We start from the raw sequence: 17,165 nt of genomic DNA, 5'->3' as shown, positions 1-17,165 counted from the left end.
GAATTACTTCAGAATTTATTAGACACACTCTAGAAAGCTCTTCAAGAACGATCAGACTGGAGACCAGGGAACCTGTCGCCCATGTTTGTGTGCTCTATAAATCCTAGCCCAATCTGTGGGTATACTAGTTACTTGATGATTGTTAACAAATTAATAAAATCACTGTTGAGCCTTTACAAAGGTAAAAAAGATAGAGAAGGCTGAGTGTGAAGGCTGAGTGTGATGGTTCACACCTGTAATCCCAGCACTTTGTGAGGCCAATGTGGGAGGATTGCTTAAGCCCAGGAGGTTGAGGTTGTAGTGAGCCATGATGGCACCACTGCACTCCAGCCCGGGTGACAGAGCAAGACCCTATCTCAAAAAAAAAGCACATAGAAGCATGTGCACCTTCTTGAATCTCCACCTGGTTCATTCCTCTTGCCTCCACCATGTCCATCAAGGTGGCCCATAAGTCCTACAAGGTGTCTACTTCTGGCCCCTGGGCCTTCAGCAGCCACTCCTACACAAGCTGGTCTGGTGCCAGCATCAGCTCCTTCAGCTTCTCTTGAGTAGGCAGCAGCAGCAGCTTCCAAGGTGGCTTGGGCACCAGTATGGGTCCGGGTGGAGGCTATGATGGGGCGAATGGTATGGAGGGCATCACAGCCGTCACAGTCAACTAGAGCCTGCTGAGCCCCCTTAAGCTGGAGGTGGACGCCAACATCCAGGCCATGTGCACCCAGGAGAAGGAGCAGATCAAGACCATCAACAAGTTTGCCTCCTTTACAACAAGGTATGGTTCCTGGAGCAATAGAACAAGGTGCTGGAGACCAACTGGAGCCTCCTGTAGCAGCAGAAGACAGTTCGGATGAATGTGGACCACATGTTTGACTGCTACATCAACCTTCAGCAGCAGCTGGACATGCTGGGCCAGGAAAAGCTGAAGCTGGAGGCCGAGTTTGGCAACACCCCAGGGCTAGTGGGGGATTTCAAGAACACGTACAAGGACAAGATCAATAATTTTACAGAAGGCTGGGCACAGTGGCTCACATCTGTAATCCGAACAATTTGGGAGGCTGAGGTGGGTGGATCACCTGAGGACAGGAGTTTGAGACCAGCCTGACCAACATGGTGAAACCCTGTCTCTACTAAAGATACAAAAATTAGCTGGGCATAGTGGCAGATGCCTGTAATTCCAGCTACTCGGGAAGCTGAGGCAGGAGAATTGCTTGAACCCAGGAGGCAGAGGTTGCAGTGAGATCTTGCCATAGCACTCCAGCCTGGGTGAGAGTGAGACTCCATCTCAAAAAAAAAAAAATAAATCAACAAATAAATTTTAGCAACAGAGAATGAATTTGTCCTCATCAAGAAGCATGTGGATAAAGCTTACATGAACAAGGTAGAGCTGGAGGAGTCTCGCCTGGAAGGGCAGAACAACGAGATCAACCTCCTCAGGCAGCTGTATGAAGAAGAGATCCGGGAGCTGCAGTCCCAGATCTCAGACACATCTGTGGTGCTGTCCATGGACAACAGCTGCTCTCTGGACATGGACAGCATTACTGCTGAGGTCAAGGCCCAGTATAAGGAGATCACCAACCGCAGCCAGGCCGGGGCTGAGAGCCTGCACCAGGTCAAGTATGAGGAGCTGCAGGCTCTGGCTGGGAAGCACAGGGATGACCTGCATCATACAAAGACGGAGATCTCTGAGATGAATCAGAATATCGGCTGGCTCCAGACTGAGACTGAGGGCCTCAAAGGCCAGAGGGTTTCTCTAGAGGCCACCATTGTGGATGCCGAGCAGCATGGGGAGCTGGCCATTAAGGATGCCAATGCCAAGCTGTCCGAGTTGGAGGCCACCCTGCAGTGGGCCATGCAGGACATGGCGCAGCAGCTGCATGAATACGAGGAGCTGATGATCATCAAGCCAGCCCTGGACATCAAGATTGTCACCTACAGGAAGGTGCTGGAGGGCGAGGAGAGCCGGCTGGAGTCTGGGATGCAGAATGTGAGTATCCATATGAAGACCACCAGTGGCTACTCAGGTGAGCTGAGCTCGGCCTATGGGGGCCTCACAAACCCTGGTCTCAGCTACAGCCTGGGCTCCAGCTTTGGCTCTGGTGGGTGCTCCAGCTCCTTCAGTGGCACTAACTCCTTCGGGGCCATGGTTGTGAAGAAGATCGAGATTCATGATAGGAAGCTGGTGTCTGAATCCTCTGATGTTCTGTCCAAGTGAATGGCCACAGCAGCCCCTCCCAGCCTACCCCTTCCTGTGACTGCCCCAGAACTTGTCAGGGAGGCCGCTGTGCAGGGGAGCATAGGGAACAGGAGACCCACCTGAGGCTCAGCCCTCACCCTCAGCCCACCCGCAGGGGAGTTCACTGCCTGAGGTATCCCCTATCCCCCTTGCCCATGCCTCCAGCTACAAAACAATTCAATGGTTTTTTTCCAAAATAAACCCTCAGCTAGTTCTGCCAACTGCCAAAAAAAAAAAAAAAAAAGGAAGATGAGGAAATTGCAAATAACATTTATTGGGATGCAATAACTCAGGAATTCATATTTTGAATTAGGGGAGAACGCCTCATAAGAAAAGGGCAAAAAGGAATGAAAAAGTAGAGATTTGCAAGGAAAAAAATATGGGTCTCTAAACATTAATGACATCATCTAAAACATTAATGAAGATATTTTCTAGAATATATTAAAGATGAAATAAGGGGACATTTTGTCTCATACACTCAGCAGCAATGAGTTTGGTAAGATGGGTGGATGGAGGGGAGTAAGTGATCTACAAGTCATGACAGGGCTTTTCCAATGGCCATCCTTTCTGGAGTGGCCCTCACATCATATCAAATGGTGCTGCCCAAAATTTGGGTGCTTCTGAATCATCTCCAGGTGCTGCTGAAAACCCAGATCCCAGAGCCACACCCCTAGGAGTTCTGATTCAGTAGGCCTGGAGAGTGGCATGAGAAATTGCATTTTAACAAGGGTCTTGCCAAGGTTATCTTCATTATGGCTTTGTTACATTTTGATAAACTGTACAAAACACTTTTTCTAGCCATATCACCACCCTCAATCCTTGGTATACTCAAATGGGCTTAGCCAGCCCAGCCTAGTCATGGGTCTTCTTAAATGATGCTCACCAACGATTTTTTGCCATGGGTGTATCCACCAAAAGCAAACTGAGTATAATGAAAATAAAGATTTCTGATCAAAGAAAGTCTGGCCTTTCCAGCCAGATCTAGTATGCAATTCTTTTCAGTATACAAACATAAAGTTTTCCTAGTATATGTGAAATGTGATTTTATTTTCCCATGGAATAGTCATGATAATAATAAACTTAAATTCCTGTTTACAGAAAACCATTCATGCATGAGGTCTGCCTTTCATGCTTTTACCTGTAAAATAATTCTATTGAAAAGCAAACCAACAGCACCTTCACCTCAGGTTGATCTGAGTTGCTTACACTAGACAAGAAACTCAAGCCCAACACGGGTATCTCCAAGGTAGTAGTTCCCTACCTGCAACTGTCACCAGCAGCAGCAATGAAGAGAGCACACCTGTGGGGGGCGCCATTCTGCACCACACTGGGTGATGGCAGGCTTCTGAGGCGGCCCTGCAGAGCGTTTGGTGCAAGCTTCCTTTGATGTTTTTTAGGAGCCAGATTTGGCCTCAAGAACTTCAAAGGAAAAACATAAAAGAGGAAGGAAGAAAAGAATAGGTAAATGTAGAAACATCCCAAATTATTTCCATCATTTATTCATGTCAGTGGGAAGCCTGTCCTGGTCACATCACAGAGCCACATCCCAGGCAAACATCCACCTAAAGCATTTGTTCAAATAGCCAGTATAGTTCCTGAGAAGAGCCAAAGAATTTCAGGCTTACTCTCCTTACAAGCTGTGGAAATAAACGAGGACCAACAAAATGAGAAAAGCAAAGGCTATTTATTCAGAGCTTGCTATAGAAAGGCAGTCAGCCACCATCACTTGTCTTTGGCAGAGACTCAGAGACAGGCAGAGGAGTGGGAAAACTTTATAGTGGAAAAAGGGAAAGTCTCAGGTGTGCTCTAATTGAAGGCTGTTGGAAGGGGACGCTGCAGGCGGCTCACTAGAAGTGGGGCATCCTATGTGATTGGTTAGGAGGCATGTTTGGCGTTCTCTGACTGGTCCAAAGTTGGAAGAAGGGATAAAAATTAAGGAAGCCATTAGTTATTATCAAGTCCTGGTCATTCGGGGCTGACTGTTACAGAAGTTGCTGTTTAGCTTTCAGGATTGTTTTTAGAGACAGCAACCTGGCTTCCTACAAGTCTGACTTATAGCAGGCTGGCTTCCTAGGCTGCTTATTGTAGATAAGGGACTGGTTTCCCAGGCTGTGGATTGTCGGTCAAAGTTCTATTTTATATTTGTTCTGGCCATTGTCTGCTTTTATATGCAGGCTCTCAAAGCTAAAACTATGAAATAATGATGGAATAAATCATACTACTGTATTTCATATATATATGTGTGTGTATATATATATTTGAGATGGGGTCTTGCACTGTCATCCAGGCTAGAGTGCAGTGGCATAATCTTAGCTCACTGCAATCTCTGCCTCCTGGGTTCAAGTGATTCTTGTGCCTCAGCCTCCAAGTAGGTGGGACTACAGGCACAAACTACCACACCTGGCTAATTTTTGTATTTTTAGTAGAGATGGGGTTTTGCCATGTTGGCCAGGCTGGTCTCGAACTCCTGGCCTCAAGTGATCTGCCCATCTCAGCCTCTCAACGATTACAGGCGTGAGCCATTGTGCCCAGCCTATATTTCATAAATTCTAACACATAAATATTTTCACATTTTACCATTTCTGATATCAGGATGTCCTACAATTGCAGATGGCCACATGCCAGGCAGGAAGTGGATGGTATTGTTTATGCATGCACATCAGCTGTGCAGAACTGGAGTCAGAGGCTTGGAAGAACATCCCAAAGACAACATGAGGCACTCTCTTAAGAAATGCTGCATCCCAGCCGGGCGCGGTGGCTCACACCTGTAATCCCAGCACTTTGGGAGGCCGAGGCAGGTGGGTCACGAGGTCAGGAGATCAAGACCATCCTGGCTAACACGGTGAAACCCTGTCTCTACTAAAAATACAAAAAATTAGCCAAGCATGGTGGCAGGCGCCTGTAGTCCCAGCTACTCTGGAGGCGGAGGCAGGAGAATGGCGTGAACCCAGGAGGCGGAGCTTGCAGTGAGCCAAGATTGTACCACTGCACTCCAGCCTGGGCGACAGAGTGAGACACTGTCTCAAAAAAAAAAAAAAAAAAAAGAAATGCTGCATCCCCCAAAGCTGCATTCCCCAAAGCTCATGATGGCGCACAGGCAATATGTGGAAAAGCCACAGGTATCAATAACTGCACTGACAAGTTATTGGGCAGGAAGAAAATTTAAGAATACCTTAATGTGTCAGTTATATGTTCCTTTTAACATATGCACAAGAATGATTTATGATAAAAATCTGCCTAAATAAGCACCCCCCTCCATTTCTTTCAATTTGTTTAAACATTCTAAGTGAGAAGAAAGTGATAAATCTTGGCTTAATTGACAGCATTCTTTTCCTTAGTGGTATTTAAAATAATCATGCATCTTATTAAATACAATCATTAGCATCTTACATTTAATTGAATTTGGTTAATATAAGCACTTCATTTTTGCCTGGTACTTTCTCAGTGTGATCTTCACAACAACCCAGACATATTGTTATCTCTGCATTAGATGATACAATTGAGGTTCAAAAAAGTGAACTGGTTTGCCCAAGGTAGAAGAACCAGTACAAGGCAGTCTGGACTTGGAGCTGCACTCCAAGTGCTTATTATTTCAAATACATAACACAGACTCCCAGGAGGAAACACACAAGCTAATGTTCAAAAAATCTACATAAGGTTTCCTAATGTGGTGTCAGAATCCTGCTGTGAGTTGCAAGATGGTATGCTGTGATAAACTAGATTTTAGTTCCAATTCACACCAGTCTTCCCACCCACCCCTTCATTCCTCCTCCCTCCACGCAGAGGATGTGTGGATAAAAACTTATAGAAGGATAAGACTCTTCCTCACCCATTTCCAGAAGCACTGCAGTACTTTTAGAAATTTATAAGTGTCATAGGGATAAAAAAGAGAGGGAAACACCCCTACAGATGTCTCCAGTCAAGTTATTTAAGAACTCTGTGGCAGCCTAGTGGGGGCAGGAAATAACCGGAAACGACAAGGAGCCTGCAAACAAAATCAAACACATAACATTCTCTTAAGATGGTGTCTGGAAGTTCTAGGCCTTGTTTTTGAGTTTAACCGAGGAACAATTCAAATCACAAGAGTGCCGCCCGTTGAACTGCACATAGGGGCCTGCCATCGACCACACAGAGCACAGGTGCTGCCTAGCCTAACACCATCACTGGCCATGCCCTGGGTAGGTGAAAAGGGCCTTTAAGGTCCAGAGTTGGGCTGAGTTAGACCAAGCGACACGAAGGAACCAGAGCAAAGGTGAGCTAAGGTAAGGTCAGGAGGTGGGTGTAACACCTCTGTGTCAGTACAATGGACCCGAGGCCATCAGAACACCTGCTTTGATAAGGTAAAATGGAGAAAGAAAACAGTAAGCATTTCATAACATTCATGCCTAAAACCCTAGAGGAAGAATACCTGGTTCTGCAAAGTTTGCCACCAATAACTCCCTTTGCTTCCAGTGAGGAAAGTATGTTAGAGATGGGAGGTGGAAGGGAAGACTGGCCATCTTCCATCTGCAGCCATCGACTACTCCCTAACCAAAGGGCAAGAGAAGAGCAACTGGCCTCCCAGAAATGACATTTATTCAGCTGCCCAAGGTGCTGGGGCCCAGAATAGCAACACCGCTATCAGCCAGAGATCATTAGTCAAGAATCCCATGGATAAAGATTGGGCCTCCACCGTACCATATGGTTGCTTCAGGCAAATTAAGAAAAGGTAGCTCTAAGAGAAGATACTGCTCTGAAGGAACACAGTTTGGCAAATGGACTGTAAACCAAATTCCCAATCCCATGCCCCTTTGATGAATGCCTTTGGTTGTGCAAGGTACAACTTTCACAACCATATCGTACCTGGAAAGCAATTCATTGTCATTATCTCAGTGCAAACTTTACAGGTGCTCAGCATAAAAAGCGTTTCCCCTTCTCAATACCATATTTAAGGTTCTTTTTGGGGGGTACATTAATGTAAGAAGACAATGCGTCTCCATTTCCTCAACATTAAAAGACATATGGACTAGGTGTTATCAAAATTCCTTCAGTTCTAATAGCTTATAAGTGTTGCTTTTTTGTTTTTGTTTTTGTTTGTTATTTTGGGACAGAGTTTTGCTCTTGTCACCCAGGTTGGAGTGCAATGGTATGATCTTGGCTCACAGCAACCTCTTCCTCCCGGGATCTTGGCTCACAGCAACCTCTTCCTCCTGGGTTCAAGTGATTCTCCTGCTTCAGTCTCCTGAGTAGCTAGGATTACAGATGCCAACCACCATGGCCAGCTAATTTTTGTATTTTTAGTAGAGAAGGGGTTTCACCACGTTGGCCAGGCTGGTGTCAAACTCCTGACCTCAGGTGATTCACCCACCTTGGCCTCCCAAAGTGCTGGGATTACAGGCATGAGCCACTGCACCTGGCCAAGTGTTGCTTTTTAAATACATAGTTAGTTAGTACTTTATGGGTTAAATAATGCTTCACATATATTATCTTATCTGATCTACTTGTAGGAACTGTTAGGAGTTAGGAGCTCTCATTCCCATTTTACAGGAAGGACGCTGAGTTTCAGAGTCAGTCTTTAGACTCAAGACCTCAAGCTTTCACTGTGGCACCCCCACCCTCTTTGATGGTTCTGTGAAGTTCGTCCATTCCACTCTGGATTACTTAAGACTTTCCTTACTTATTATTCAGTCTCCGAATGACCCAGTTCTCTTGACGGACTCATGCTCTCTCCTGCTGCTTGCCTTCTGCCCACCTCACTGTAGTTTTCTGTCTTCATTAAAAGGGAAGAAAACATTTAAAGAATTTACATAGAAAGCCTGTCAAGCTCTTTAACAATTTTGATCAAAGGTAAAGTTGAGTCGAGTGACAAAATAGAACTTTTAAAATAAGGCTTCACAAGTTCAAAATGTTATAAATAGTACAAGCCCATATATCCTTCCATAAACTCTGCATGGGTCAATTGTATACATGTAAAGATCTGAAAGGAAACATCCTCCCATGGTGAAAACCGGTGACAATAATAAATGCTTTTTTCCTTTTCCTTTTTTGCTTCTTTTCTGATCCGTATTTTCTATTTTTTCTAAACTGAACACATCTTACCTTTGTATTAATAAAATACACTTGTAGTTTTCATTTTTATAGAAGACAGATATTTTAATATGGTCATTCTGACACAGGTTTTTAAACAAAATTACCGAGAGATGTTGGAATGGATGTTTCTTTTTTTTTATTTTTTTTATTTTTTTTTATTTTTTGAGACAGAGTCTCACTCTGTTGCCTAGGCTGGAGTGCAGTGGTGCAATCTCAGCTCACGCAACATCCACCTCCCAGGTTCAAACGATTCTCCTACCTCAGCCTCCCAAGTAGCTGGGACTGCAGGTGCGTACCACCATACCCGGCTCATTTTTGTATTTTTAGTAGAGACGGGGTTTCGCCATGTTGGCCAGGCTGGCCTCGAACTCTTGACCTCAAGTGATCTGCCCACCTCGGTCTCCCAAAGTGTTGGGATTATAGGTGTGAGCCACTGCACCTGGCCGGAATGGATATTTCTGACTCCTGATATTTCTGGCCATATCCTGTTCCTCAATCTCATTCCTTCTCTAGGCTTCCGGTCACGCATGACCCCTAGGCCATCTGAGAAGCCTCACCCCAGCTGAATTCTTTCCCTTCTTTGGGTGATAGTGATGACATCACTGATTCAGAGATGGGGTAAGGCTCAGGACTTGTGTCAGAGAATGAATGAGATGTGGGAATGGGGTGAGCCCAGAGATGGGGCCAGAAATGAGCAAAGTACAGAAAGGTATTCAACAAGTACTGATGGAGCACTTTCTGTGCCAGGACACGGACAATGGAGGGATGAAGGTCAAAGATGCAAAGAATGAGGCTCAAGGATAAGATGAAGGTGACTGTGGCAAAGACTGCCTGTTCAGTGAACATTCTCCATTTATTCCTTAGTAATAAAACACATAATTATCTGGGGCCCCAGAATACCCAACTAACAGACCCCTCACCTTTTGCAGCTTAGTGTGGTCATGTGATTATACACTGGTCAAAGAGACAGAAAAGGAACTATTGAATAAAACTTCTGAGGAAAGCTCTTTTTGTCCTCCTCATCTTTTCTTCTTCCTGCTGCCTAGAACAGAATACAAGGTCTGCTGCCACAGCAGCCATCTAGGACTACACGGAGGCCTTGAGAAAGCAAGCCAGCGCTGGGAAGATGGAAGGAGCTGGGTCCTTGAAGACGCGGGACTGCCTACCAGCCCTGGACAGCCAACCTTTGATTTCTTGAGGAAAAAATAAACTTTTCTCTCATTTAAACCACTGCTTATCTTGAACATCTGTTTCTAAGAAGCCAGGCTGGGTGCAGTGGCTCATGCCTGTAATCCCAACACTTTGGGAGGCTGAGGCGGGTGGATCACCTGAGGTCAGGAGTTCGAGACCAGCCTGACCAACATGGTGAAACCCCGTCTCTACTAAAAATACAAAAATTAGCCAGGCGTGGAGGCACACACCTGTAATCCCAGCTACTTGAGAGGCTGAGGGTGGGAGAATCACTTGAACCCAGGAGGTGGAGGCTGCAGTGAGCCGAGATTGTGCCATTGCACTCCAGCCTGGGCAACAAAAGCTAGACTCCATCTCAAAAAAAGAAAAGAAAGAAAGCCAGACCTAATTTTATCTGGTAAGTGACAGTACTTGACCTTTTTTTTTTTTTTTTTTTTTTTCCTGTTTATGGGTTATAAAATACTTCGGTTCAGGTAAGATCAAAGCAGACACCTACAGTGAGTAATGGCTGCTTTATGGAGAACACAAATACTATAATGCCAAATGACAATCTAATAATTTTTAAAGTGGCAGATATACCCCTGTATTCTGAAATCACTTATATGGTAGCTAACATTTGTTTCCTTACAGAAGCAATTAATTTTTTAGGTGTATGTATATTTTCTCTTCAACTAAATTGTAAACTTCCTGAGGAAAGGGACGAATTTAAAACATAAGCTGACACATTTATAACTCTAGGTTTTACTTATTTCTCATCTACTAATATTAACAATTTTAGTTAAAAAAAGAATGCTTAAGTATGCATTTTAAATACAAATATGTTCCTTTTGTTAAAAACATTTTTTAAAATGACATGATTTCAAAATTGCTGCTCTCCAGGCCAAATAACTTTGCATTCCCCAACTGTGAATGAAGTAATTGGCAGCATAGTAGAAAGAAGATGCTTAAATTTTTAATTCTCAAGGAGAAAACAATTTAAAAAATAAACAGAAGATTAAATTATATCCATATCTCTTCAAATTCTAACAATTAACAACAACTAGGTAGAAGATGTAACAGAAAACTATAGCAATAAAAATTACAGAAACCATAATAGAGGACTACAGCAGCAGCAACAGACAAAAAATAGAAGACCTAAGGCTGACTTTAACAAGGTATTTGCATATCTATTTTAAGACAACCTTAAAATGCTACTCAGGAAAAAATAAATAAATAAAATGCTACTGAGGAACACAAAAAAACCTTAAATAGATGGAGAAAAACCTTAAATAAATGGGGAAAAACATGAATAAATATTCTTGGACAAATAGACTCAGTATCATAAATATATCAGTGTTTCCTAAATTAACCCATAAAGTTCTTCATGTCCAATAAAATGATGCTGGCAGAATTTTTATTTGGGTGAATGAAAAACTAGAAAAAATGAATTTTAAAGTGCACATGGGAAAATTAACAAGAAAAAAGGCCAAAATTTTTTGAAAAGGAAGATAATTGAGGGAAGACTGGTCTTACCATATAATGAAATATATTATTTTAAAAATCATTAAAAGAGGATGGTACAGGTGCAAAAATGGATCACTGAATGGTACAGATATTCAACAAATGGATCCAAATACTTCCAAGACCAAAGGACATGATTAAAAATGGCATGTCAAATCAGTGGAGAAGGCCAAGTACAGTGGCTCAGGCCTGTGAGTCAACTGCTTACACTTTGGGAGGCTGAGGCGGGTGGACTGCTTGAGCTCAGGAGTTAGAAACCAACTTGGGCAATATGATGAAACCTCGTCTCTACTAAAACGACAAAAAATTAGCTGGGTTTGGTGACAGCCACCAGTAATCCCAGCTACTTAGGAGGCTGAGGCATGAGAATCGCTTAAACTTGGGAGGTAGAGGGTGCAGTGAGCTGAGATTATGCCACTGCACTCCAGCCTGGGTGACAGAGCCAGGCCCTGTCTCAAAAAAAAAAAAAAAAAAGGCCGGGCACAGTGGCTCACACTTGTAATCCCAGCACTTTGGGAGCCCGAGGCGGGCAGATCATGAGGTCAGGAGATCGAGACCATCCTGACCAACATGATGAAACCCCATCTGTACTAAAAATACAAAAATTAGCCAGGCATGGTGGCACACGCTTGTAATACCAGCTACTCGGGAGGCTGAGGCAGAAGAATTGCTTGAACCCGGGAGGCAGAGGTTGCAGTGAGCCAAGATCGTGCCACTGCACTCCAGCCTGGGCAACAAGATCGAGATTCTGTCTCCAAAAAAAAAAAAAAAAATCAGTGGAGAAAAGGTAGGTCGTTAAATAAATTGTATTAGAGAAACAGGTAGCAACTGAAAAAAAATGCTAAGCTGTATCCCTGCACCAAGATAAATTTCTTTTTCTTTCTTTTAGTTTTTACTTTTACAGGTGTTGAAATAAATTTCTAATGAAAAGCACAAGCCCATAAAAGCACTACAAGAAACTATGAGACTGACTTTTGACAAGGGCTCCAGGACAATTCAATGGGGAAAGAATAGTCTTTTCAACAAATGATGCCGCAACAAACAGATATCAACATGCAAAAGAATGAAATTCGACCCCTACCACACACCATATACAAAAATCGACTCAAAATGGATCAAAGACTCAAATATCAGAACTAAAACTACAAAACTATTAGAAGAAAACATGGGTGTCAATCTTCATGAACTTTGAATACGCAATGGTTTCTTAAATATGACACCAAAAGGACAAACAATAAAAGAAAAAATAGATAAAATAGACATCACCAAAATGAAAAACTTTTGTGCTTCTAAGGATACCATCAAGCAAGTGAAAAGACAGCCCACGGAATGGGATGAAACTTTTGCAAATCAAAAATCTAATAAGAGACTTGTATCTAAAGTATACAAATAAGCATTATAAGTCAATAATAAAAAGACAAATCATTTTAAATATGAACAAGAACCTGAATAGACAGTTCTCCAAAAAAGATACATAAATGGCTAATAAGCTCATGAAAATATGCTCAATATCATTAGCAATCAGGGAAATGCAAGTCAGAGAGACAATGAGATACCACCTCATACCCACTAGCATGGCTATAATAAAAAAGATAATTAAAAACATTGTCAAGCATGTGAGAAATTGGACTCCTCATACACTGTTGATGAGAATGTAAAATAGTGCATGCAGCCACTTAGAAAATAATTTGGTAGCTCTTCAAACAGTTAAACAGAGTTACTATATAACCCAGCAATTCTACTCCTATGTATATACCCAAGAAAAATGAAAACATATAGCCACAAAACAATGTGTACATGATACAGGAGTTAGGCCTGGCAGGGTGGCTCGCTCCTGTAATCCCAGCACTTTGGGTGGCTGAGTGGGGAGGATCGCTTGAGCCCAGGAGTTTGTGATGAGCCTGGGCAACATAGGCTGAGTCTATGGTTTTTTCGAGCCAACTCTGTCTCAAAAAAAAAAAAAAAAAAAATTGTATGTGAATGTTGATAATAGCCAAAAAGTAGAAACAACCCAAACATTCATCAACTGAAAAATGGATAAAAATAATGTGGTATATCCATGTAAAGGCATAATAGGCAATATAAAGGAATGAAGTACGAATACATGCTAGAGCATGATAAACCTTGAAAATATGCTTTAAAAAAAAAAAAAAAAACCAAAAACATTATGCTAAGTGAAAAGAAGCCAGTCAGGAAGAACCACATATTATATGATTCAATTTATATGAAATATGCAGGATGGTCAACTCCACATAGACAAAAAGTAGATTAGTAGTTGTTCAAAGTTGGCAGATTGGAAGAAAATGGGGAGTAAACTATAAGATGTAGAGAATTTTTGCTTTTTGTTTGTTTGTTTGTTTTAAAGTAATGAAAACATTCTAGGCCAGGGGCAGTGGCTCATGCTTGTAATCCCAGCACTTTAGGAGGCTGAGGCGGGCAGATCACCTGAGGTCAGGAGTTAGAGACCAGCCTGGCCAACATGCTAAAATACAAAAATTAGCCAGGTATGGTGGCGGGTGCCTGTAGTCCCAGCTACTCAGGAGGCTGAGGCATGAGAATCGCCTGAATCTGGGAGGTGGAGGTTGCGGTAAGCTGAGATCATGCCACTGCACTCTAGCCCGGGTGACAAAGAAAGACTGTCACAAAGAAAAAAAAAGAAAAGAAAAATATGGATAAATTTTATCCACTAATAAAATATATGGATTTTTTAAATGTTCATGGAAAATCACCATAAGTGCAGTAAAAGTGTCAACAACAAACTGGGAAAATATTTGCAACTCATATTGCAGACAAAAGATAATTTCCCTAACACATAAGAGCACTTTCAAATTAATAAAAATTCAACAGAAAAAGTCTATCAACAGAGAGAACATAGAAAAGAAAATGTAAGCACATTTGAAATACATTAAAAGATGTTCAGGCCCGGGGGCGCAGTTGCTCACCCCTGTAATCCCAGCACTTTGGGAGGCTGAGGCAGGTGGATCACTTGAGCCTAGGAGTTCAAGACCAGCCTGGACAACACAGGGAGACCCTATCCCTTAAAAAAATATAATTAGTGTGGCATAGTGATATGCACCTATAGTCCCAGCTACTCAGAAGGCTGAGGCAAGAGGATCACTTGAGCCCAGGAAGCAGAGGTTGCAGAAAGCTGAGATCACATTATACTCCAGCCTGGGTGATAGAGTGAGACTCTGTCTTAAAGAAAAAAAAAATAAAGAAAAAAGAAAAAGAAAAAAAGGATGCTCAAATTTACTCGTAAAAAGAAAAATGCAAATTAAAACAATGAGATGCCATTTTTTACCTAAGAGATTGTCATATATGGAAAAAGTCTGGGCCAGGCATGGTGGCTCACACCTGTCATCACAATACTTTCGGAGGCCCAGGCGAGAGGATCACTTGAGTCCAGGAGTTCGAGGCAGGCCTAGTCAACACAGCGAGACCTCATCTCCACAAAACAAAAGAATTAGCCAAGCATAGTGGCACCACCTGTAATTCCAGCTACTCGGGAGGCTGAGGTAAGAGAATTACTTGAACCTGGGAGGTCAAGGCTGCAGTGTGTCCAGATTGTGCCACTGCACTCCAGCCTGGGTGACAGAGTGAGACCCTGTCTACAAAATAAAGAAAAAGAAAAGATGGAAAAAAGAAAGAAAAACTGGAAACAAACCAATGTTCGTCAGCAGAAAACCAATTAAATAAACTACGGTCTGGTCATAAAATGAAATACCTTGCATTAGTAAAGAAGCTCTTCATGTACTGTTATATACTAAGACCTTTTGTTAAGTGAAAAAAGAAAGTGTAGAATAGTATATACAGTACTCACCTCTTGTGGGAAAGGGAATGGGGTGGGAGAAATATAAACATAAATTTGCTTGAAAATGTATAAAATATCTCTGGAAGAATACACAAAAAATTGTTAAGATCTGTGCTGATGAGGGGAAGAGGGCTCAGGGAGAATTTTTTTTAAAACAAATAGCCTTTTGTACTTTGTGAATTATGTGAATGTCTTTAATATTTTAAAAACAAATAAATTTAATATTCCTGCCTTTACTTTTGGTCGCTGAGAGCTTACATCTCCTTACTCGGCATTAAGAGCTTCGAGTGAGTAACACCAGAGAGCAGTAAGAAAAGACCTGGGTTAAATGCAGGAAGGGAATCTGCGCCTAACACAGAGAGGGGTGGTGGATGAGCAGGGTGGGCAGACTTAGCAAATGAAAATACAGTGCTAGGATTCCCAGGTAAATGTGAATTTCAGGTGAATAATATTTTTTTAATTCTGCAGTATTTGGGACATTATTACAGTGTTTTGTCTGACTCTAACTATGAGAAAATGCCCATGTGCCCTAGGCAGCCCATTTAGAACTACAGCTCATGTATTTCTCTCCCCAGAAGATCTACAAACACAACACTATGAAGAGAAAGAGCTGACATTTACACTTCACTCCTAGAAGCAACAGCTCAACCCAGATTTTCAGTCCATATCCTCAATCCCTACTGATTTCTAAAATCACTTAACGTAAGCACAAACAACTGGTTAACAAGAGAAAGAACACGAGGAGGAACAGAGAGATCATTTGAGGGAAAGAAAGAAACAAAATGAGGGAAAGACCTAGAAAACAAACCACTGAACAAAAGGAATGGATTTTCATTTTAATTTTCAATTTTTTTTGCATTGAGTAACCTTTATTTCAAAGAGATGGAATTACCATGCTGCTCTGAGACAAATTATTTTTCAGAGCTGGCTAACAGCTTTCATCTCAGCTGGGGCTGAGTGTATGAAAAAAAAATCCTGTATATGACAGCCAGGATTCAACATAGCCAGAATCTGATATTTACTTCTTAACTGCCTTGGTTTTTGGTAAGGCTTGCCCAGAACTATCCTGTGGATAATAGGAGGAAATATATTATTCATAGATTTCTCTTTCCATTTCACTGCAGTTGAGTTTGCTTTTGATTTTAGAAAAGTAGCTGCGACCAATACACACAGGTCAACTAAGAACAACCCCAAGACACATCATGGCAGGTTTCCTAAGACTGTGATGAATTGCGAGCATGTTTCACAGATTGATTAAAATGTTGGAAGGAGCCAGCCTTAGCAATTCCTGACATATGCCAGGACAGATGCCTTGGGAGAGGAAGCAAATGCTCCCAACTGTGTCTCCATGCCCTTCTCTTCTCCTCCTGGTCTTCTTTCTATCACCTCCCAATCGCCCAGTGCTCTCTCCCATAGCCTGGAAATATCCAGCTCAGAAGCCTGTTATCTATGCAGCCTTCCTCAGCTTCCCAAACACAGCCTCCAAGCTGAGGTCACTGCATCCTCCTCTAGACAAGTCCCAAGGCTAGATTATCACCACAAGTGCAACTATGTATAAAAATTGTAATTCACATTTGTAAAAACTACCATTCATTCCATAATGTTCCTGGCATTTTACATCCATTAGTTTTAATCCTCTGGGGAACAAAACAAAACAAAACAATTACATATTATTGTCCCCATTTTATAGATGATGAAACCGAAGCTCAGAAAGGCTAAGGTATCCAAGAATTAGACCCAATCTGGGTGTGTGTGACACCATAGAATATGTTCTTTCTCTATGCTGTGCTGCATATGTGTCTCTCTCCTTCACTTAAAAAAAAAAAAAATCAATTGGGTTTTCTTCTAATTTATAAAAGCAATAAATATTTATTATAGAGAATCCAAGCAATCAGGTGTAGCACAGTGAATGACATTGTTTTACCAGCCAGTCCCTCGCTGTCATTCTCCTCTCTGCCAAGTGACCTCACTATGTCATCATCACTCAGCACCTCGTCGCCTGGTTCCCATACATCCCACTGTAAGCCACAGGGCAGGGGCTCTGTCTGATTGCAACTATATTCCCAGGTACTATAGGAGGGGTTGGTACAAAGTAAGAGCTCAAATTTCTTCAATAAATGTATGAATGAATAAATGAATGATAAATCTCCTGAATAATTAAAAGTGAACTGTAATATATAGTATTTAGAGTTAATTGTAATGAATTTGTAAACAATTCCATTAATTTACATTATACAGCTTTTTTACTTTGGTCTTATTTTTATTGGCATCCATGTGAAATGACAAATGTACATTATACCATTATGAATAATAATAAAAGATTGGAAGCAACCTAAATGTCAATTGACAGGAGACTGGTTTAAC

General features: G+C 42.0%; 2 protein-coding genes and 2 pseudogenes across 3 annotated transcripts in view; 3 read left to right on the top strand and 1 right to left on the bottom strand.

The window, feature by feature from the left end:
• ACOT13 (acyl-CoA thioesterase 13) overlaps positions 1 to 17,165 on the top strand; it is a 202,374-nt gene that overhangs the window by 96,744 nt on the left and 88,465 nt on the right. The gene's annotated exons all lie outside the window — the stretch shown is intronic.
• The window catches only part of KIAA0319, a 105,652-nt gene that overhangs the window by 53,646 nt on the left and 34,841 nt on the right, over positions 1 to 17,165 (bottom strand). The window contains exon 2 of the mRNA XM_015135678.3: positions 3,492 to 3,649. Within this exon, the coding sequence (XP_014991164.3) occupies positions 3,492 to 3,546 (55 nt within the window). The 5' untranslated portion in view covers positions 3,547 to 3,649. The remainder of the gene's footprint in view (positions 1 to 3,491; positions 3,650 to 17,165) is intronic.
• Positions 429 to 1,359, top strand: LOC144329422 (keratin, type II cytoskeletal 8 pseudogene; annotated as a pseudogene).
• Positions 733 to 2,468, top strand: LOC106997845 (keratin, type II cytoskeletal 8 pseudogene; annotated as a pseudogene). The gene has a single exon (XR_013416802.1). The product of XR_013416802.1 is annotated as a keratin, type II cytoskeletal 8 pseudogene (transcript).

This window comes from Macaca mulatta, chromosome 4 (genome assembly GCF_049350105.2).
Source record: "Macaca mulatta isolate MMU2019108-1 chromosome 4, T2T-MMU8v2.0, whole genome shotgun sequence".
NCBI lineage: Eukaryota > Metazoa > Chordata > Mammalia > Primates > Cercopithecidae > Macaca > Macaca mulatta.
This window is presented reverse-complemented; position numbering and strand designations above follow the sequence as displayed.